The sequence below is a fragment of the Saccostrea cucullata genome, unplaced genomic scaffold (genome assembly GCF_032062105.1).
Source record: "Saccostrea cucullata isolate Sc308-1 unplaced genomic scaffold, CSIRO_AGI_Scuc_v1 ctg483, whole genome shotgun sequence".
Lineage (NCBI taxonomy): Eukaryota > Metazoa > Mollusca > Bivalvia > Ostreida > Ostreidae > Saccostrea > Saccostrea cuccullata.
In genome coordinates, this window is record NW_026929240.1 from 199,111 (window position 1) to 221,588 (window position 22,478).

Here is a 22,478-nt window from a genome sequence, read left to right on the forward strand (position 1 = left end):
TGATTTCAAGAATTTTTTTCTAAATCATATCGTAGAATATCCTAATGCATGACTATGTTTTAGATTTCAAAACATTTCGTCAAAAAACAAAGGAGATATAGCCATTTAAAGTTTCAGCCAATCAGATTGCAGCACACGTGCATGCGCGTGATATCTTGAATTTTTTTCTAAATCATATTGTAGGATATCCTTATGCATGACTACGTTTTAAATTTCAAAGCATTTTGTCAAAAAATAAAGGAAATATAGCCATTTAAAGTTTCAGCCAATCAGATTACAGCACACGTGCATGCGCGTGATTTCATGAAATTTTTTATATGTCATATTGTAGGATATCCTAATGCATGACTATGTTTAAAATTTGAAAGGGTTTCATCAAAAAACAAAAGAGATATTGAGATTTTAGTTTCAGCCAATCAGAGCAAAGCGCACGTGCACGCGCGTGAGTTCGGTCTAATTTGACAGTGTCATTATATTAACAATATTAATATATCCTCATGTAATGAGTTTCAAAGCATTTCATCAAAAAATGTAAAAGTTATGGCTATATTAAGTATATCAGTCATTTAACTCACTTCACGCGCCCGCACGTGCAGGCGTATGCGCGCAAAATGACCTTCGTTCATCACATCTACACAACACACCTATTAACCCTAAAAAGGTTTTAACTTAGTTTGGTGAACAGTTTCTGAGAACACTTCCGGACAAAAAAAGTCCGGAGAAGAAATAAGAAGAAAAAAGAATAATAATAATAATAATAATAATAAGAAACAGATAAAAACAATGTTCCCCAACCTGGGGAACATAAATATACCGTAAAGCGGGTTTTCTTGGCGGGTGTAAAATTTGGTGATCTGTCTGCTATTCCAAAAAGGTACTATTCCAATAATTTAGGCGTAATTTACCGGCATTTTAGCGGACACAGTGTTTCAACTCTTTGCAGATGGACACGAAGAAGATTACTGACTATTTTAGCGATTATAATGCTTGGTCTACTATTCAGTCACTGGATCCCCTACTACTAGGAATCGACATTACGCTGGACATATCAATTTGTAGTCAAACAAGATCAATACAAGCTTTCGGAATTAAGGTAACACTGAATCTAGCTTCAAAAAAATTCTTCCAAGACTTGAACGCAGACATCAACCAACCTGGCTCATTCCATATATTTAATTCAACTTCAATCTACCATTAATACATTTTACTTTTAATAGAAAATTAAGATTAAACATAATTCTCTTATTTCTTAATCAATATGTCCACTAGACCACACATAAAGCAATCTTTCATGAAGGTTTTCCCTATAGTACGTGTGTAATCTGACGGGAGTCTGTGATCTACGTCTACCACAGTGGTTACTGATTTGCATCAACTGTCTTGACAAATGTACCAGACACAGACACATCAAACATACAGATTATTTTGAATGAAAACAATAAAAACCACTGACAACTGTGTTTTACGTTTATTTTGTCCAAATCATGTAGTTCTGTGACGTAAACATATAAACAATGTTTTGAAACACCTTTCAAGGCGTAAACATTCTTTTTTTCACAATATCTGTGAAAACTTTCGCAATATAATTAAACAAGAGGCCCATGGGCCATGAATATCAAAACATTTAGGACTACCATTCTTGGAACGGAACAGCATTGTAAAAATTTGTATGATCCAACATAGGTATGCTGCTTTGTCATTAGAACATCTACGACTGCTTTTAAAAGTCTGAAAAGCCTATCCTTGAAAATCTTTTCAACTGGCTTATTTAAAACAAACCTCTTCTATCTCGAGCTCGTAGGATGAAGAAATCAAACTCAGATCTTCACAATAATCAATGATACCGATAACAATAAATTTATCAAAAAACTAAAAGAAATTATTGGAACGCGGTACAAATTAGGACCAGAGAAAACACGAACCCTTAAAACCCCTATAGGCGAGATCAGACCTAGGGGCCATAAAAGTTTGATGAGCCCTCTTTTGATCTCAGTCTCACTTTTCATTATATATTCCTTTAGTAAGAGTGAGACTGAGATCAAACATGAGCTCATCTACGTTTTATTGCCCCAGGAAGAAGTTAGCATCCGCCATCGACCTAAAACATCCCACGCGTGCTCCTTGTAATTGTCATGATCGGATAAACGTAGAAAATTCAGTGTCAAAATAGTATCCTTATAATTTTTATGAAAAAAATGTCATTCGATATTTAACAACATGAGAGCTTTATTTACTAACAAGGAAAAGTTACCAGCTGTTGTCTTTTCTGTCCCGGTGGCTCTTAAAAAGAAAATTTTGAATGGTTCTGGACATGTCTCTTCAAGTAATTAATTAAATCGATATAACATCCTTTCCAGCGGTTTATAAAAAAGAAAACTGCTCAAGTTATGTTATATGATCATTAAGTTGAAATAACTTCATTTTAAATTTCAGTGGTCAATTATTCCGGAAAAACAAAAAAGCACATTTTTAAAATTTGAAGGTTTTTGACGTAACTCATTGTGACGTAGGCAAGTTATGTTATACAAAAATTGATAACATCTTTTACCCAATCAAATGACGTGTTACAACTAAAATTAAATTATTCAAAATTAAATCCTTTCCAGCAAAGAAAACATCGTGATCTTTTCGAAAACTTCATCGTAAGCGGTCATTACAGAAGAGAACTTGAGAGGAGTTTACATAAGATACAAAAGTTTATGGAAAGATTATTATTTATAATAGCAGGTGCCCTTTCTATCAGAAATGATGAGTTTACGATCGAAGCAGTCATCTCAAATCTTTGAAAAACAAACTCAATAAACAAAATTAAAAGCAAAACAGTTTATTATAACTTTTTAAGATAATAAATAAATAATTTAAAAAAAAGCATTTGATTGTGTTGACAATATAAGAAAGAATAAGAAAGAATATTGAAATAAAATAACAACAAAGTGTTCTTATAGAACAAATAAAACCAGATAACATTCAAAATTCCTGGTGTTTACTTCATTCTTTTCATTCTAACCTTTAGAGATCTTTCGGAATTCCATTTGACACTATCTGTGGGTAGATTACATAAATGTGAATATTCATTTGAATTTAAAAATGAAATTTCCTTTCTTCTTCTGACGTTATATAAATCTGGAATGTGTCCTCAAATAGAATTATCTTTTCCTTTAGTTACTGCATATGGAGTTCTTTAGTTGTAGAAGATCCTTTCATTGTTACTTTTGAATGTTCTTGTAAAGATGTCTTTTATTGATTTTTTGTAACTGATCTTTTCATTGGTTATCTGTGCTTAGCACTTTTCGGAGTCTTTCGAGTCACCTTACTGGTCGCTGGAGCCTTATGCTCCGCCTCCCAGGCCAGCTGGCGTTGCTTCTCTTTCTGCCTTTCCTTTTCAGCAGCCTAGAATTTCATCCAAAACATGTCATAATTAAGATCATCTATTGCATATTTTCTGCTGTATGATAACATAAGTCACGTTAAATAATTGGATTTTATTATTGTTTCTTGTATTATCTTGTTTCACTCGAACAGCTAATACTTTAAGAATTATAATTATAGTTATCTGAATCACTAGCTAACTCCAGTAATGCATGGAGTGCAGTTATTATTTTCTCTCTTCTTATGTCTTTTTTTGGCTTCTCATACTTCAACTTTGCAGCATATATAAAAATTATCCTCACCTCTTCCTTCATTTTGTTGACCATGTAATCTACTTGAATACGTAAAATCTCCACTTTTCGTTCATTCGAGTCCTCCTCGTTTTGTAGACTGAGAGCTCGATTCAGGGGGAAGAAATCATAAATATGTCTTTCAAGCTGGTTATAAACAAACAGCTCCAGGGCGGAGAAATCGTTAGGACGGGTCTCCGTCAGATGGATAAAGAAAAACAGGTAGGACCACTGGTGATGCTCTGTTTTCACGTGTTTTTCAAAACCCTGAAAAACATTCCATAAACAACTTGTACTAGATTCACTTCAGGAAAAGAAAAAAACTTGGATTTTCATAAAAAAACCTAAAATAGTTCAGTAAATATCTTGTATTCATTTCACTTTAGGACAAGATAAAAAATCTTTTTGATTTTTAAACAAATAACTTTTTTATTTTTTTCCATCTGAGATAAGATATCGTGCAAATGGAGCATAAAAGAAATGATTACAAGTAACATTTCATAAAGAAATTCACGAAAAGGTTTATATGAAAAAAAAGGGAACTCAGTTTTGTAATCTTAAAGTACATATAGAAGCTTTATCAATTAAGGCATTGATAAGAACAAATATAAAATTATTTTATATATTATTAAGATAAGTACTGTCACTTTATAATAAAAAAACATTGTAAAGAAAGTCTGTTGTCTACGTTCATTGGAATAAACGTATGTTTGCATGAAAAAAATAAATCTGTTAACATGTGAACCCGAGGATTTATTTTAGTTCATTTTATTGTACAGCTAATACTAACATGATTTTCAGGCATGTCCATCTAGTGGCTATACTTATTATCATATAAAGCAAAGTAGGATTTTGGTTTGTAATATTTATGCTTATTATCTAAAAAATAGATAATGATCAATTAACAATACAGCAAGAGATATTTCTTTGTTCCTTTTGATATTTTGTAGCCAATAAAAATGTGATACCATAGCAAACTATTTTTAAAAGTTTGCACGTTTTCAAAAACATATTTTTAAAGGGTTCTTAAAAACAAATTCAAGGCATTAAGACTGTACCTGCTGCATGTGCTATATTTATCTGTTTGAATACTTTTAAATAACTAAATAATATCAAAACTCTATTCTCAAGATTTATTTTATAATGCTTACCCCGCCATGTCTCTCAAAGTCATAGGATTCCCTGCTACAGATGAAGCAGTTATTCATCATATCTTTATCAATCTCCCACTGTAAAAAAAAGATGAAGCATCGTGAAAATAATGATGGTTGATTTCTGACTGATATGTCAAACAAACGCTTAGTTGGGGCAATAAAATTTTTCAAAACTTGCTGTCGACTGGGATGTATGTTCTTGAAAGTGTATATGTGAAGAGAGAGGGGAAGGGTAGGAAATACATACCTTGGCATCTCTAAGCTGTGAGAAAGTGTCCACTATGATACCAAAGATGATATTCAGCCCGATAGTGGTGATTAGAATGAAGAACGTCACATCAAATACCGTCACCATGATAACGTCAGTATAGTCAGACGTCATTATACCTTCAAAGGTCTGGAAAAATATCAACACACAAATGTAACTCTGGCAATACTTATATAATGTAAGGAATGAAATACGTTTTGCATCTTCTCTTTTTCAATATTACTTACATGTTTGACATAATATATGTTATCTATTTCACTTTGCTGAGATAAGTTTTATCGCAAAGTACCCAAAACGATATTCTTGAATAATACATTTCCTCATTATCATGAAGAAAAGATTCCAACAAAGGCATACTGTATAAGGTGTGTCAACGAAGCCGTGGTGAATCATCGTGATAAAACACTGGTAAACGGTTCGACAATGGCGTCCGGACGCTTCCTGGAAGAAAGACTCTCGTAACACAGCAAAGGCCACCAACGAGTAGCAGAAAAATAAAGCCAAACCAAGAAGGGCAACCATCAACAATGCTTTACCTGAAAAGTAAGCGTATAATACCATTTCATATATCGGAAATCATTATAAAGTGTGTTCTAAAATACCAGAATCTAAAAAAAAATACATTCTGATAATTACATTATTATCTGCACGAATATTTTCATTCCCGTTATTACTGTAGATCTTTGCTCAAGGAAATTTCAAACTCGCTTATATTTCTTTAAAATGTTTTCGTAAAGTAGTATAAGATTTGTTAAATTTAATCATGCTTACACCTAACAAATTACTTTAGTTCAAATATTTTACATCAGAAATGTTGTGACCTACAGTTAAGTTCCACAGCTAAAAATCTACGTTAATGATTTAAAAACTGTGTTTTTCTTTAGTAAAATATCATACGAGAGTTTGAACAATGCACAAAGTGAACATATTTACAATTCATAATAATTTACAGTATCTTACCATTGGTGGTGACTGCCAGTCTGACCCTCTTCAGTAGCTGATTTAATTCAGCCAAATGAAGCAAGTGGAATGAAAAGAAATACCCGTAGTAAATGGTGCCTAGAACGGAGCACACGAAAAACAGCTGGAAAAGAGGAAATGAATCTTATTAAGGCAAGCTGAAAGATAAGTAATGTTATCATTTCATGCGGCAAAATAAAAAAAATCTTTTATTCTTTTTAACAAAAATTATTTATGTTATTATTACAAATTTAAAAAACAAAGAATTAGATGAGGTATTTAAAAAAAAATTAAGTTAGAATATCATGCTTGAACGCTCGTCCAAAACGAGATTAACAAGTATATATTGTTTATACTTATTAGAAATAATTGTTTTATCGATTAGTTAGACGTGTTATCGTTCAATTGACAAATATTCTGAAAAAAAATACTTAATTTTTTATATGGATCGATATCAATCATACACATTATACAATTCAAATAGTTTCTTACGAAATAATAAATTGTGTATATGTTGTAAATTTCAAACTCAAGATGTGACTGGTCTTTCTTTTCATGCCACGATCTGACGTCATCATCATCGTCATCATTAGACGATCTGAAAAAGATGGCAGAAAACATATACAATTGTTAATAATTAAAAAGTGCTTTATTTTTCAATCTCATCCTCGGGAAGATTTCTTCCCTCTCCTTTAAAATTAGACACAAAGTGATCATGAAAACTCACAATTTCTTTTTGAGCCAGTTGTATGGCGGGAACGTAGGTTGGTTAGAAATCAAAAAGGTCACCAACATACACAGACTAAGGAAGTTGTGTATTCCTCCGCATATGTACAAGAACAGATAGTACGTATTGCTATTTATGGTGAACTCCGGAACTATGCTACAAGGAACGAAAATTAAAATTTAACATTTTTTCCATCAAAAAATAGTTTCGTTATCAATGGAATAGGAAAAAAGGTTACCTCCCCGTGTTAGAAGTTCCATCCGCGTTTTTGGGGTCTCTCCACGTCACCATGATGACACAGCTAATGATGAAACTTAGAAGGAGGACAATATAGTTCATGGGAAGCCTATAAAATACCAACAATCGATGAGGAAGACGGGAAATCCCGGATTGTTCAAACATCGTTATATTGTTCAGTACATAAATGACATGTGAACACTCTTAAAAAGTCATAATAATTCCTGACAGCAAACCTTCAAAAAAATAGCAAATATTTGAATAGGGCTAAATCAAAATGTACAAAAATGTCCATTTTTCGACATCGTGGTGGAACGTATTGCAATATGACCTGAAACAAAAGATATGCTACTTTCTTCAAATAAAATTTTAATAAAACTCTGGTTTTTATTGTAACTTACCACATCTTGAGTAATATCCTTCCGACAATATTGGAGTGAATCTTTCGTTGATATTTGATGTCCTGAATGATGTCGCTAGCCCAGTCCATGAAATCCCTGATTTTGTTACTCGGGGACGTTCTGTCCACCTCATACTTAAACTTTTCTTTGATCTCTTCTCTAAGCACGTTCTAAAGGAATAAAAAATATATATCTTTTATTGTTATTGATATGAATATTAAAAAAATTCTATTACTAGTGATAACTTAAATAATATTCATGACAAACAATCATTCCTGCTGCTAAATATGTAATAATTAAAGGTCTTAAAAATACGAAAGCCCAGAAGGCTCATTCGAGATTCGAGTTTCCAAATACGAGATTCGAAATTCGAGATTCAAAATTCGAAATTCGAGATTCAAAATTCGAGTTTCGAGATTCAAGATCCAAACGAACCAATCAAAAGCGGGTTCAACATTTGATTATTTCCCTTTATTATGTTTTTACTATCAAGAAATAGTTCAATATAATTATATCAAATGGGTCATTTGATTAAATTACAATGCAAGAAAAAGTGTTATATATATTAGAGGGAAATTTAAATAATTAATGGAATTTTGATCAGCAAAAAAAATTTTTTTTTTATTATAGATTCTTAAATATTAAATAGATTTCATATATCAGGAGTATATATATTTTTGAATTGTCTACAAAACTTAATTCTTATGCATTTCCTGTGTTAGGAAAACCACAGGTACTTGTGAAAGGTACCACCCCCCCCCCCCCCCTCCACCCCTCGATATTCAACCCTAGGGCTTATTGGACACTTTTTTCACAAGTTTTATTTATTAAACTTATTCATCATGTATACAATAAAAAATTGTAAAATCCCCAGAATAATCGCTCAACACCCCCCCCCCCCAAATACCCACTATACATTATAAGAGAAGGATATGCCACTCCAGTCTGTTTACGTTGTACCCCCACTGGTGTTAAATGCATTTATTTTGTTTTAACTTTATATGTCGATTCACACTGTCTCTACATATACAATGTATTTCCAGGGGCAGGAATTGAAGTTAGGGGGCGCCAGATTCAGGCAGGGGGTCTGGGGGCCGCCTTGAGGCCCGCAGTGGGTACAGGGCAAAGCCCTGGTGGGGGCCCAGGGGGCGAAGGCCCCGGAAGCTCTTGGATTCTAGAGGTTTTGTAGGGTAAAAATGAGGTCTACCGAGTAGACATTTAAAACATTTTCTCGACAAACTATGTTTTATGTTAACTTGGACAATTTTAAGGGGGCGCGCGCCGGGTGCGCCCCCCCCCCTTAAATCTGCCACTGATTTCTGTCTTAGTCCATGCTATCGGACTGACTCTGCATCACGTAATAATCCCACATTTTTTCCGTAAACAGCTTTCTTTCTTGTAAAGTGGGGTAATAAATAGTGTTTTTTTTTGTTTTTGTTTTTTTTTTTTTGGTTGAGCGATTATTCTGGGGGTTTTACGCCAGCGATTTTTTTCGTATTGTAAGGCTACACATAACAGAGAAATAAGCCCCGGGGTTCAATATCAAGGGGGGGGGGGGGTCTTGTCCACACGTACCTGTGTTTTTCTAAAAATTAAGACAAGAAACATGTATTGACGTAAGCGTCAAAAATCGGCCGCAAACCAATTAATGTTCCTTTTATGAAGCAACTAAAGAATATGGTGGTCTGTTTTTAAAATATCTTATATTTATCTTTTAATATATATCCTCGTGATATTAAAAGCTTGTGCTCTACATTGCATGATTTTCTTAATTATATAATGCATGTTCAGTATTAACCCCTGGTACTCTGCGTCAACAACTTTTGAACCGTTGGCCTGTATGGCATTTACATTAAAAGTTTAAAACTAAAATTAAATGTAATCTACAACTAGATATGCAGTGTAGTTTAATTTAATAAAAATGCAGCAAATATGTTGGTATCCTTGCTCTCTCTTAGAGGAAAAAACTAAACTCCCTCTAGATCCGCCACTTCATTTCTTCTCTTTGAGTTGTAGCGGGAAAATTCTTGGCACATTGTAAAACGTGCATTATCCTCGTCTGCTAAGGGCCAAATCTTGTAATATTTTGTAGCCTGCTAAGTCTTTTAATGAATTTACATTTAACCATATTTTTCAAAATGTTTATATGTGTACATATGTACACATCATTTTAAAATAAATACGTACAACAAATCCCGTTTGAATAGAGAAAGTAAAATTGTGTAATATACATAACGCGGTCTTTGATTTAGACTACGCCCAACTCATGTCTTAATTTTCTCCGCACTTCTAACATATCTAAATTTCTAAGTCAGTATTGGATGAATTATTTACCTCATTCTTCATAAGAATTTTTAATTTTATGTTTATTGTGCGTTTTTCTTCAACCTTAATACCGTCTTTTTAATGTACTATTATATTAATGTTAAATATTTTTTATTTAAATTGTTTTAACTCCGCAGAAACGCACAGCGACTTCGAACATTCATATCATAAACCGACCATCTCCTGGCGGCCGGTAATTTGTCATCAATACAAAAATATAATTATATACTCCTGATATATGTAATCTATTTAATATTTAAGAATCTATAATATAAATTGAAATATTCATTGCGGATCAAAAATCCATTAATTATTTAAATTTCCCTCTAATATATATAACACTTTTTCTTGCATTGTAATTTAATAAAATGACCCATTTGATATAATTATATTGAATTATTTCTTGATAGTAAAAACATAATAAAGGGAAATAATCAAATGTTGAACCCGCTTTTGATTGGTTCGTTTGGATCTTGAATCTCGAAACTCGAATTTTGAATCTCGAATTTCGAATTTTGAATCTCGAATTTCGAATCTCGTATTTGGAAACTCGAATCTCGAATGAGCCTTCTGGGCTTTCGTATAAAAAAATACATTTTATATGCCTACCTTATCTTTGACACGAAAGTAAACTTTCTGCAAGGCGTCGTCTTTCAAAATCTCGATGGACAAACTACTTGCCGCATAGTAATCCCAAGCCGCTCGTTGTATGTCTGTTTTCACCAAGTCTGTAAGTTAGAAAATACAGAGAGAAATTAAATTATATTATGAATAAGGCAATTAAAGGAGACATGTCATGCTACAGCATCTGTTCTAAGGTTAAAGATTCCTTTATGAATTAAAATTTAATTTTAAGAAAAAACACATACAAAACGATAGCCCAATAAAATGATAAAAATATGGCTGTGATGTTTTTAAAAAAAACCAAATACTCCAGCATATTTCTGTCTGTTAGAGTTACTATCTAACGGTTAACATACCCTGTGCACAATCAATATAGATCTGCTATTGGTTCTATTTACTAAACAATGTAGATCAATTTTTATAATAAAACATACTGTCTCTCCCTAAATCAGGATCCATATCCATTTCCCGGCACAATATATGAAAGTAAGCGAAGCCTGTACTCTCGATCAAATCATACAGTTCCTCAAATTCTCTGCGATCATTCTGAAATTATTTACGAAATAAATAGCGTAATAAAAAGTTGCAGAATCAATTACTGAATTTTAAATTTGATATTGATAATTGTTTTACCAAGCACTGTATTTATATTAATATGAAACAAATATCAAATGGTGTAATAGAGTTAGGGAAAATTCTTTATCAGTTATCTTTCAGAACAAAATGCAGCGTGATGAATTAGTAAAAAAAAAATCAAATAATGTTAAACAATCATCTAAGCGAAGTGTCATGAGCATGATACCTTATATCTGAATATGCGTTTTTACAACTCTTACAATAGTTTTATATATTGATGAAATTCATTTACCATAAAGTATCACTTCTTGAAGCTGTTATGTGCAAATTTATATGTACATGTACCTGAATGAATGCAGTTTTCTCAAGAATCGTTCATTTTTTGTATTTTTAAAATTGTATAAAATAATTTATTCAGAATTGTAGAGTTAGATTATAATTATTTCTAAGTTAAATTTTTTTCTTAGTGCACATAAAAGAAACTATTGATGTTTGTTTTTTAATTTTATTTTCATTTTAATGAATATTCTTTAAATCAAAGTAATGTTTATTCAACGGGAAGCACATACGTGTCACCAAAGACTCAAATTTGTGAAAACGCACAATTTGTGTTGTGCCACCAATGGGAAAAATAAAAAAAGAATAATCAAAAAAATTTATACCTTAGATGAACGAGATTTATTCATACCCTAATGCAAAAACAATGAACAAAATAATCAGGCTTAATATCTCTTTCTATACAAAAAGTTCACAAATAGTAAGGTATGTATTCAAAATTACATGAATCTTTACAAAAAGGTACGTATTTTTTTACCATGATCTGAGAATAGGCTTCTGTCATCGTGTTGACGCAATGGTCCTCATCCAGATATTCCATTACTTCCTGTGCATATAAAATTCAAATATATTGTACATGATGCTAAAAGCATAGCTATTTTAAAATGCATTTGTATTTAATTAAATGAAAAAAGTCTCCAATTTCATTTAATCTAAGAATTAATTTACGTTTTTCCTCATATCATTCATTAATGTTTTAATAACTGAAAACAAAAATTCATATACTAGTACACATGCATTTGTTCAGTGTATCTTCCCGAAACCTGCATGATTATACATTTAGTACAAAAGTGAAAACACTCAAGGATTATAGACATGTACTAATGTTGAAAAAGGAATAAATAAAACAAACGGCAAAAACATCTTGTAGCTTAAAGCCCGTTACCTCGGCTTTGCACTGTTGAAGGAAACATGGATAATATAAAACACATTGGGGGAGATTTGAACAGACAGACGATAGGCATTAAAAACATTTGTTTCTAGCACACACTGAAAAAATGAATGTAAAGGATCCATGGTCTCTGAATTTTTATGGGTAAGGAAGGATTCCGAAAATCTTCCTGAAACACATCCAACACTTTCTTGACATTTACTTTCTACACTTTGAAACTAAATTTAACCCAATTAAGATCATATTTTGAAATTATTTTTAATATCAAAGACCATAGTCACTCCTTTAAGAAGTTCAATTGAAACATTGCTCGGTATTTTCCGGAGAAATCGGAAAAGAACTCTCAATGATTTCATTGAACAATTACAAAGGAAGTTCAAAGGGTGACAACTCTTACCTGGGTTGTGCTCAGTTCATGGCGAGTTTCGGTATTTAAAACATTCTAAACAGACAAGTATGGTTCAAGAGTTATATTTTTCAACTTAAACTTACGAGGATTGTACGTAAAGTTCGCGAGGAAGCTAAAATTTAAATAAAAATTGCGTCATTGATATTTATTATTAGCATATTTAAAATATTTTACTTTATGTGAATTCAAAATGTAAAATTATTTTCAATTTCAAATGTATAATGAAAATCTTGGCTTCATGATTGGCTTTGGGATGGTGATCCGGAGCACTGCAAAATTTAATTAAAAAATTATATATCACTTTATAAATTTCACTTGTATTTTGCGTTTTAGTGCTCCGGGTATGAGTATGTCTTTTTTATTTGATAAAAAAAATAACTATTTGCGCTTTGCTTTTGTTAAAAACTTGCATATTAAGAAAATAAAACATGAATTTAATAAAAATAATAGTTTAGTATATTTTATCAAAGTTTGTAAGTAACTAATCAATGTTGTCCACGAACTTTACGGACAATCCTCGTATATCCCTTAGCATTTCATAACACTTACAATTATGAACGTAATGATCTGTCTACTCATGTTTCCTTACCTTTGCCATGATTTCTTCATCTACATCCGGGGTATTTTCTTCTGTCAGAGATCGTATCAACACTGCTATAGACCTTTTCAAGATATATTCCTGAAACAATTATTATTCAAAAATCTTTATTGATTTATTGAATACATTACAAGATATCTAAGGGCCTTACCGGTTACCTGAGTTAAATTCAAAATTCTAAATGATCCCCTTAAGTATAAAATAATGCAAAGTAAACCAATGGATGAAGATATAATTATGTGATTTTATAGTTTAGCTCTTTTTTAGACACCAAGAGGCCATAAAAATTTCACCTTTCATCTACCATCGCAAATTAATGTTATATAGTCAAATTAGGTGAAAAATTGTCAAGCAGTTTCAGTGGAGAAGCTAGAAATGTACAAATAGTCAACGAACAACGACGGATGAAAACAGAGAGGAAAGCGTCAACTGATTGACTCATGTGAGCAAAAATGAATTGATTTGATGAAGTTTGTTAACAGTTACCTCTTTAAGTCCACAACCTGGAAAATGGCCTGTCCTCAGTATGTGGTTGATGTAATCACAAACCTTGTTTTCAAACACTACCGACTGGTTCTTCTTATTGCCCTATAAATAGATTCACTGCATATGATAGGCATTATTCATTTTGCAAATTTGACATTTTAAATTCAAAGGACTGAACATTCGTACATAATCTAAACATGTATTGATAAAAATAAAATAAAGATTTACCGATGTGAACTCCACCAATGTGTCAAAGAGCTGCACCACTAATGGCATTGTTCTCTCATTGATGTTAGAGTATAGGATGTTGAGGAACTTTGTTGTTTCTGCCACGAGGTTTACTGACTTGATGTTGTCATATTGCTCTCGTATGTAATTCTAAAATAAGCAAATTAAAAAACACGTTACGTTATATGGAATCATCATTGTTTGATGGGGAGTAATGGGCCAGGATTTTGAGTGTCACCTTTACCAAAGAAATTTGTCACCGCCGTAACCGTATCAAATTTTGATTAACATAACTTCACATCCATTGAACCTTTTCTAAATATAAGATTTACCAAAAACACCATAATTAGTATCCCCATAAACACCCCCCTCCCCGAATACGTTATTCTTTTTACCTGAAGTTCAAAGTGCTGGTTATCACACATCAATCCCAGCATACGAAGTACCAGTTCTATGTAGCCGTCATCTCTGAACGTGAAATCTCCCGTCATACTCATAGCGGCTCCCATTAACTCTTTCAATTCTTCATCGTCTACTTTCTGCAATTAACAATATGTGAATTTTACTTTTTTGATATTATTCTCTCCTGTCTTGAATGCTTAAGTATATTTAAAGCTTTCTAGCATTTTGAAAAGGCAGGTTTATCAGCTCAATTTCTAATGCATTAATTTGTATTTTTTTTCTTGGAAGTGTAGCTTTATACAATCCATCATTATGCATTAGTTAAAATCAATTTATATTCATACCTCGATTTGAACTTCAGGAGGATCTTCCATCGGTGCAACCTTTGATTTTGGATTAGAGAAGCCATTTGGAATGCCATTTACTTGAAGTGAGGATTTCTGGACACCATTTACATTCAGTGTTGGGGGCTGAAGAAGAAGATTACCCATCATCGTGTTTTCTCGACTGAAACCTCCGCCGAGTTTAGCTTTGGAGCCGAATCGCGATGGTGGCCTAGAAGATCCAGGCAAAGCAAGCTGTGGAAATACATTATGTATAATTATACCATTTAAAAGCTTTCTTTCACAACAAGAATTTCAAAAACTGCTCAAGTAAAAAAAATTATTATAAAATCTTACCATATTATTTCCTGGACGGAGTTGTGCCATTGATCTTTTTGCCATAGACATCATAGATCCGATTCTATTGGCCTTTAATATTTCCTGAATTATTCAAGTAATCCATTATTAGAATTTATTATGGTTTTAGGGTTTAATTGTACATTGAAGGGTCGGAGAAACTGATCACTTTTGTTAACTTGCATAAATAGTTCAAACGTCAAGAAAATGAAATCAAAATTGTAAAAAATAGATTAAATTACCAATTGCGCCATTTTTCCGGAAGCCATTGCTTTCTGTAAAGCTTTAGCTTGTTGGACTGCCTCATCGACTTTTGACTGGTACATCGCGTGCAGCAGCCGCCTGTCGTGATAAAAAAATCAGTCATAAAACTGTACCTTTTCATTGTCTGAATTTAATACTTCCGAATTATGAAAAAAAAAGAAATCTGTAATTATAAACAAATAACAAAAAATACTTTTCTCGTGTTGCAATGGCGGACATCTGCATACGAGCCTTTAAGGTAAAGAAAAACGACTCCTCTCGGGTACCAGTAAAATACTCATAAAGTTTAGTCTAAAACGAAAAAAAATGATAACTTTATCCAAATATATAAACATTAGTGTTCCAGTAAAATTATTTTGAGGAACTCTTATTTTTTCTCTTAGTAAGAGTTGACATACATGTATATATCTGATTGCTTTTTACGTGCCTAGAGGCAGTCTCTGAACAACCAATGACCAATTTTTACATTGTCTTTATATTTTAAAATATTTCTACCTGCACATTTTCGTTTCCATTATAGAGGAGCATGCATATAAAGGACAGGGTTTCCCGGACCACATCATCCTGGGGACGATTCAGGTGTTCCATGACGCTGATAACAACATCGAAATGATTCAGGGCATCCTGCACGTCAGAAATAGCCTTCAGTTTTCTACAAAATGAAAAGTAAAGTTTTCATTTGTATCAATGTGTTCGCATTAATTGTATTAAAATTGCAACAAATAGTTTATTTTCTAAGATCATACTTTATAATTTATATTCTTTGTTTTCATTCTTATTCAAAATTGTAAAAAGGTACTTTTTAATATAAATTAATATGAAATCTACTTCTACATACTTTTTCTGATGTCATGAAAAAGGTACTTTTGCAAATTAAGATGGTTATTTACTTTTTTCTTTAGAAATTTGTATAACGTTTACGTCAACAAACACTAATACATGGGAAAACAAATGTGAACAAAAAATGTTTTTAATTCATCTCAACTACCATTGCCAAAATGTCTCCTCTGAGGAAGTATCAAAATATAGTATATTAAAAAAATCTTTTCACATCAGACTCACTTCCGATGGGCAGATACTTCCGCTTCCCAGTCATCTGGAAGCTTGACCACCTCGTTATAAATCATGGCTCGCAGAAGCTGCAGGCATTTAACATCTAGCTGTTCTTGCTCTAGCTTTTCTTTTTCGCTGAGATGTGTTAACTGATTTGATATTCTATTGAGAAAAAATGTATTTGTAAACACAAACATTTAATTGTTAGTTTCTTTATTAACTTTATAAACCTAAAATAAAACGAGTAATAAGTCATTTATCTGACAACAATTTTTGCTCAATTAGATTTACTTGATAAATTGTGTAAATTTTAAAATAGTACTGATGTCCATAATTCGTGACATTTTCTCGCCTTAAAAAATGTGTGCATATTTCTTCACAACTCCGTTCAGTGGAATTTCAAAAATTCATGTGAGAAAAATTTTGGAAGCACAATACTTTTTTTACCAAGACGTAAAGACACAAGGCTTTACTCACAATTACATAAAAATTGTACATTTCATGCAAAATTTAATTCTTTCAATTTTATGTCATAGAATTCAAATATCTTTAGTTCTGTCTTTAAATACCCGTACTTTAATTGTCTAATGAGTTTTTCGCTCATCTGATAACGTTCGATCGGATCTTTTTTGCTAGGATCCATGAAGCACTTAAGGTGATCTTGAAACTCCTGACCCAGAGGTAGCTCTTCATCTCCACCGACCTCCGAATAAACTGTAAATAAGAAATAAATCATAATCGATATTCACCTTTTATCCTTGCTTTTTCAAGGGTAAAAGGTAAACCAAAATGCATCAGAATTACTCTTTTGGTCAAAGGACATTTCGCTTTCATATCACTTGATGTCTGTATCTAATCTATATTATCTGCATATTATATAGTAAACTGGTCGTGTTGACATTTTCTTGCAAAAATAAATACTACACTGACCTGCATTCGAATTGTAGTCAATTTGAGCCTCTATTGTATTCGGACCACCATAAGCAACCCTCATATTTACCGAAAACACATTCAGTTGTCTATTAATCTCTTCTTCCATTTCATAGTAAGATTCATAAGACTGGAAAATATTTAAAGAAAACAGTCGTATAATTCTTATATCTTGATATTTTAAAATATTGTAAAAAATTCTTGTTTTCATCTTAAAATAGAAATAATGTTCAGTATCATTCAAGAAATTCAACAAATTCTTTTTTTTTTAATTTTTACTTCAAATAGTTTAATTGATTTTAATATTAGCACATTGCTTAAACACAAGATTTTGAAAAACTGCCATGGACAAATTTTTATTTAAATTCCACTGTGTTTTCTTAAAAGTTGAACAAATAATAAATGTTTCCGTGGAATACCTTCCTTGCATCACTCCGGATATCATGTGATCCCATTGTCTGTCCATATTTCTCGTTAAATTCTTCCATAATCTAAAATCAAAACATAGAAGGTGTTGAATTTTTCTCTGGAAAGTATATTGAAAAACTTGAAAGAAGAAATGCCAATTTAAATGATGTACCACTGTTTTTTATTGGTTAAGGTTACTGAAATTGAATTGCATTCAAATGCAACTTTAAGATAAACGCAACATAGTTTGTTGAGCCTTGTCTTTTTCTTTGGAGATGAGGAGTTATAATACTTAAAGGAAGTGTATGCTAAATTTTAATATCTATATTTTGTTGTACACTTCTTCCAAAACAGTCTGCATAAACAAAACCTCCTGAATATACGTTAAGTATTTTTTGGCATATTTTACTATTAATTATACAAGAATTTTCATCAATTGATATCTTTTCAAAACCGCTGGTAATGCATGTTGATTTTTTTTGTGTACGAACATTCTGATATCACTATAATTTTGAATTAGGAATATCTTGAAAATTTATCAGTAAGTAAGGTACAATGCGCATGTCCATAATTTTAAGAATACTATAATTACTTTGACAGGAAGTGTGGACGCAGACAAAAGTGACGTCATACAGGAAACCAAGTTCTTCATCTGTCTCTCTATGCATATCAAAGGGGCAACGACCTCCATGAATTCCTGCAAATCATTTTAAAATCATGTAAAATTGAAAAAAAGAGTCCATTGTAAAGTTATTAGTGTACAACATCCTTCAATCTCTATTGCATTATAAATATGATCGTTTCATCTTTTTAGTTGTGATATTGGTGTCATGCTGTACCTTAAATAAATTTGTTAAATAGTCTTTAAATCTTCCTTTAACCTTTTTTGAGTTACATAGTAATTGTCATATTTTTTAAGTTAAGCTAAGTTGTCCTCTTTCCTTACCTTGAATGAATTGGCAAGTTTATCCATTTTTTCTGGTTCATCTGGAAACACGGACGAATCAGGCTGATAAAATGAGCGACAGAAAATCTAAAAAATTGGAATAAGGAAGAAATGAATAAATGTTTGGGATAAAAGAGACACAATTTTAAAGATTATCTCTGTTTTTTTTTTTCTTCTGTACCTCTCACATTTTTACTGTATCATTTTTTTTTCAATTTCCTGTAACGTCTGTAAATTACACAAAGACAGATAATCTTCATTATCTTGAGCTGTTCAAAAAAAAACTAAATGAATATATCTCGACTTTACCCTCACTTATGCATATTTTTACATTTAGTACGCAGTTATCCGAGATAAATAGTTTACCTAATCACTTGTATTCATCCAAATGAAATCACCACCAAAAGAATCAAGAAAAAAAAATCTACCTGTAGAAATGGCATGATTCCGTCAATTATATAATGTAGCGTGCCCTGAGTTTCTTCTTCCTTATTCCCTTTGGTGTTACTGTAAAAGAGAAAATTCAAAGATAATTTTCAAGAAAATACCTATATAAATTTTATAAGGATATTTTGATCTAACAACTCTCTTTAATAGTGACCAATAAAATCATTTTTTATAAAAATTTAGTACTTCATGTGGTAGACATTTTAAGAAGTAAATGTACTAAATATCAGTCATTATCGCTTTTGGTTTCTGTTTTTCTTGATTTGCATATTTTAATGAGGATATTTTAAACAGCTTTAATGTTGAAAAACGTAGAATTACTGCCTGTAGGTTGCATTAGTTTGTTTTTAATTCAATTACAAATAAATAAATGGTTTGAGTGAAAATTAAAAATGTTACGAAAAATATGCTTTTGAATTTTTTTTAATAATTTTTTTTCTCAATTGAACATAATCAATAATTTCGAATGCACAGATAATTTCACAAAATATATAATCAAATAAACTACTGAAATAGCCTTTACTCATATATAGTTTTATTTGTTTTCTTAAATTAAAGTATCATATAAAATTGAAACATAAAAACAAAGTATAGTTTATCAAACACTATACCCGGGTAATAATCGGTAAACAAATAAATTTCAAATCAGTTACTTCCTGTTTTTTTTTAGGTACACCTTTTGTAACTTATTAGACTTAATTTCCAAAATTGCCATAAAAATCAAGCTTTTTGCTGTTACTGGTTACCTTCTTGGTGGTGGCGATTTTAGAAGCATTTTGGTCTTTTCTGTATTATCTTTCGCACACTTTGTTACATTGTCTAGATCCGTTGTTATTTCAGAAAGATACTGCCACATTAAACTGAAGAGAAAAAAATATATTTATCGATATCAGAACATTCTAGAGATAACGAACTATTATTTAAATATACGTGCATATTTTCTATAGTATATAAAAGTAAATAAATTTGATAATGACAATTTATTGCACTGAATAATGCAAATTTATATGGTTTTTGCCTAAAATTTTTATTCTCCTCCTATGTATGTATGCTGGAAAAAATAATAATGAATCGAAATAAATTTTGCAAATTTAAACAATGGGATATGCACAGGAAACTCTACATTGCCTTACTTGCCTAAAAGAGATGAACATCTGAAATATCACTTACTTTAGAGGGCTTGAATTACCGACTTTTGGGAAGAAATATTGTATTGCAAGAATTTGATTTCGTTGTTGAGGACGTTAAAGGAAAGAATGCCCAGTTAAATATTAGACATTTATAAAGGACATTATCTCGTGGATTATATTCTTCGTGGATTATGTTCTTCATTATGAAAAACTTTGGCCCCTATCAATATTTGAACTATATTCTTTCTTACTAAAACGCCCCTTCTTTGTCCAGAAAACATACTTGTAGACAGTATAAGAGGAATTTAAAAAAAGTTTAAGAATGTACAAAAAAAAGTTTTGAGTCGGGACATTTTTAGTCAGTCGATCGGGAGAGGGCAACCAGAAAATTTCTAAAGGATGGCCTTATACAATGAGGGGTATGAAATCATTGTGATGCTTCTTACCTGTCGTGGGGCATGTCTCCAGCTCCACTCTCGATCATACCCCCAGCTGTGTTCAGGTAGACCCACAGTAAAAAGCGGAGGAAGGGAAGTTTGAAGTTGTTACTGATCATCTGATTGGTCAGTATTTTTAGAAGATCTCTGATACTGAAGATTGTTTTACAAATTGATTCGATGTGCCTGTTTTCACCCTGTTATTGATATAGAAATACTTAATAAAATTCAAAATTTAATTAAAGTAAAAGAAGAAAAATGAAGACATTCAAACTAAAATTTCGTTTTTCATTAATAATTTGACTAAAACATATTTCATCATCTATGATACGTTGAAAATATGATCATACAATATGCAGGGTTTTCCACAAGGGGTTTTACCATGGCGGCCTGCCATGGTTAAATTTATATGCGCCATGGTTAAACGAGCTGCGCCATGGTTAAAATCGGCAGCCGCCATGATTAAATTTTATTGCATTTCAGTCCGGAAACCTACTTTTTTTAATGACTTGAGTATTTAATTGTGTTTATACTACGACAACCATGCATCTCGCATGCCTCGAAGGAAAGCGGACTGTGTTAAACAAACTCGTGTTAATCAGCGACTCTGCCGTTAAACGTGATAATCAATGCAGAGTCAATCAGCTGATCAGCAGATGATCAATATTTTAAGAGTTTATTATCCTGTACTCATGTAAATAATTTTGGGGAACTTCAACATGTTCACTACATTTAGATTAGATATATAACGGGTTTATATAAGATGACAATTTTTGAGAATGTTAATCGTCATGCAGTGCTGTACGTGTCAAATACTCTGTAAAAATTTAATATTCCTCTGTAGTTAATCAATTTCCCATGCTCTATTTTTAAAGCTTTAACTTTTAATTATATCTTTTTGATAAAATGTGCATAGGGCCCACGTCTCAGTCGCCGTCTTAGCATGCTTTGTTTTAATCGCCGGTATAGTCGTAGTTTACATCCCGTTGTTATGAAACTCGCGTGGCGCTATTTTTAGCACTGGGCACGTGGAGAAGTAAACAAAACTTGGTGAAAAATGCAATATCTAGAAAAAATAGAACGTTTAGAAAAAAGGGACACTGCTCCAAATGTACCTTTTTGTGTTACCTTATTCATTCATCAGTTTTAGTTATATTGAAACAAAACATTTCATACAACAGGCTACAATTCTTATAATTATTATTTTCTGAAAAAATATTGCCGGGATGCCATGGTTACTGACTTACTTTATCAAATTCTTTTTCTTTAAATTCCTTTACAAGGTTACTAAAGTTTGGGGCAAATTTTGGTACATTTGTGAAGTAAGATACAGGATAAATCCTTTTCAATTTAATTATTTTTTAACTTTAAAAATGTTAGTTATTCCATTGTTTTGTGTTGCAGTGGTTAAGTTTAAAAATTGTAAAACCAATCATTGATTAATGAAGATAAGGATGTCAAACACGCATTTGTTTTCGGCCATATTTCGCCTTCGCGCAGCTTCCTCTATGGTTATATTTTCAAATGTGGAGAACTCTGAATATGTCAAAGAAATAAGATGCAATAAAATGCAAAGCCTGAAATTGGATTGCTTGTTTGTAAAAATAATCATTTGATCCTTATTCTTTATAAAAAGTTTTATTTTGTTTACAGCCATACCTCAGCACATGTAGCTAAGACATCCACCATAGAAATCAAGTATTGTAGTTCTGGCCCGCCTGTATTCGTTAAAATTTGCAGTCTATACAAAAATAAATGTTTCACTGTACTTGATGTTTGTATACTGGGAAAAAAGGAAAACATCATAAAAACCAATATATTAGCGTTTTAAAAAGGTCTCAAAGCAGGTTAAACTAGTGCTAATTGTAACGGGAACCGTTACAGATGTTCCCCAAACGCTC

The 22,478-nt window shown here is 31.8% G+C and overlaps 1 protein-coding gene across 1 annotated transcript in view; it reads right to left on the reverse strand.

Moving 5' to 3' along the window:
* Positions 1–2,874: 2,874 nt before the first annotated feature.
* Positions 2,875–22,478, reverse strand: part of LOC134280204 (inositol 1,4,5-trisphosphate receptor type 2-like) — a 48,619-nt gene continuing 29,015 nt past the window's right edge. Inside the window, 33 exon segments of the mRNA XM_062762622.1 lie at positions 2,875–3,390; positions 3,672–3,926; positions 4,811–4,888; positions 5,061–5,210; positions 5,439–5,617; positions 6,042–6,165; positions 6,534–6,639; positions 6,769–6,924; positions 7,007–7,114; positions 7,407–7,576; positions 10,341–10,459; positions 10,790–10,901; positions 11,594–11,620; positions 11,746–11,814; positions 13,158–13,247; positions 13,653–13,754; positions 13,881–14,030; positions 14,276–14,419; positions 14,627–14,860; positions 14,963–15,046; positions 15,205–15,304; positions 15,420–15,517; positions 15,722–15,878; positions 16,289–16,441; positions 16,855–16,993; positions 17,210–17,339; positions 17,629–17,700; positions 18,210–18,314; positions 18,564–18,650; positions 18,992–19,070; positions 19,757–19,870; positions 20,587–20,774; positions 22,237–22,318. Coding sequence (XP_062618606.1) covers positions 3,271–3,390; positions 3,672–3,926; positions 4,811–4,888; positions 5,061–5,210; positions 5,439–5,617; positions 6,042–6,165; positions 6,534–6,639; positions 6,769–6,924; positions 7,007–7,114; positions 7,407–7,576; positions 10,341–10,459; positions 10,790–10,901; positions 11,594–11,620; positions 11,746–11,814; positions 13,158–13,247; positions 13,653–13,754; positions 13,881–14,030; positions 14,276–14,419; positions 14,627–14,860; positions 14,963–15,046; positions 15,205–15,304; positions 15,420–15,517; positions 15,722–15,878; positions 16,289–16,441; positions 16,855–16,993; positions 17,210–17,339; positions 17,629–17,700; positions 18,210–18,314; positions 18,564–18,650; positions 18,992–19,070; positions 19,757–19,870; positions 20,587–20,774; positions 22,237–22,318 — 4,081 coding nt within the window. The 3' untranslated portion in view covers positions 2,875–3,270.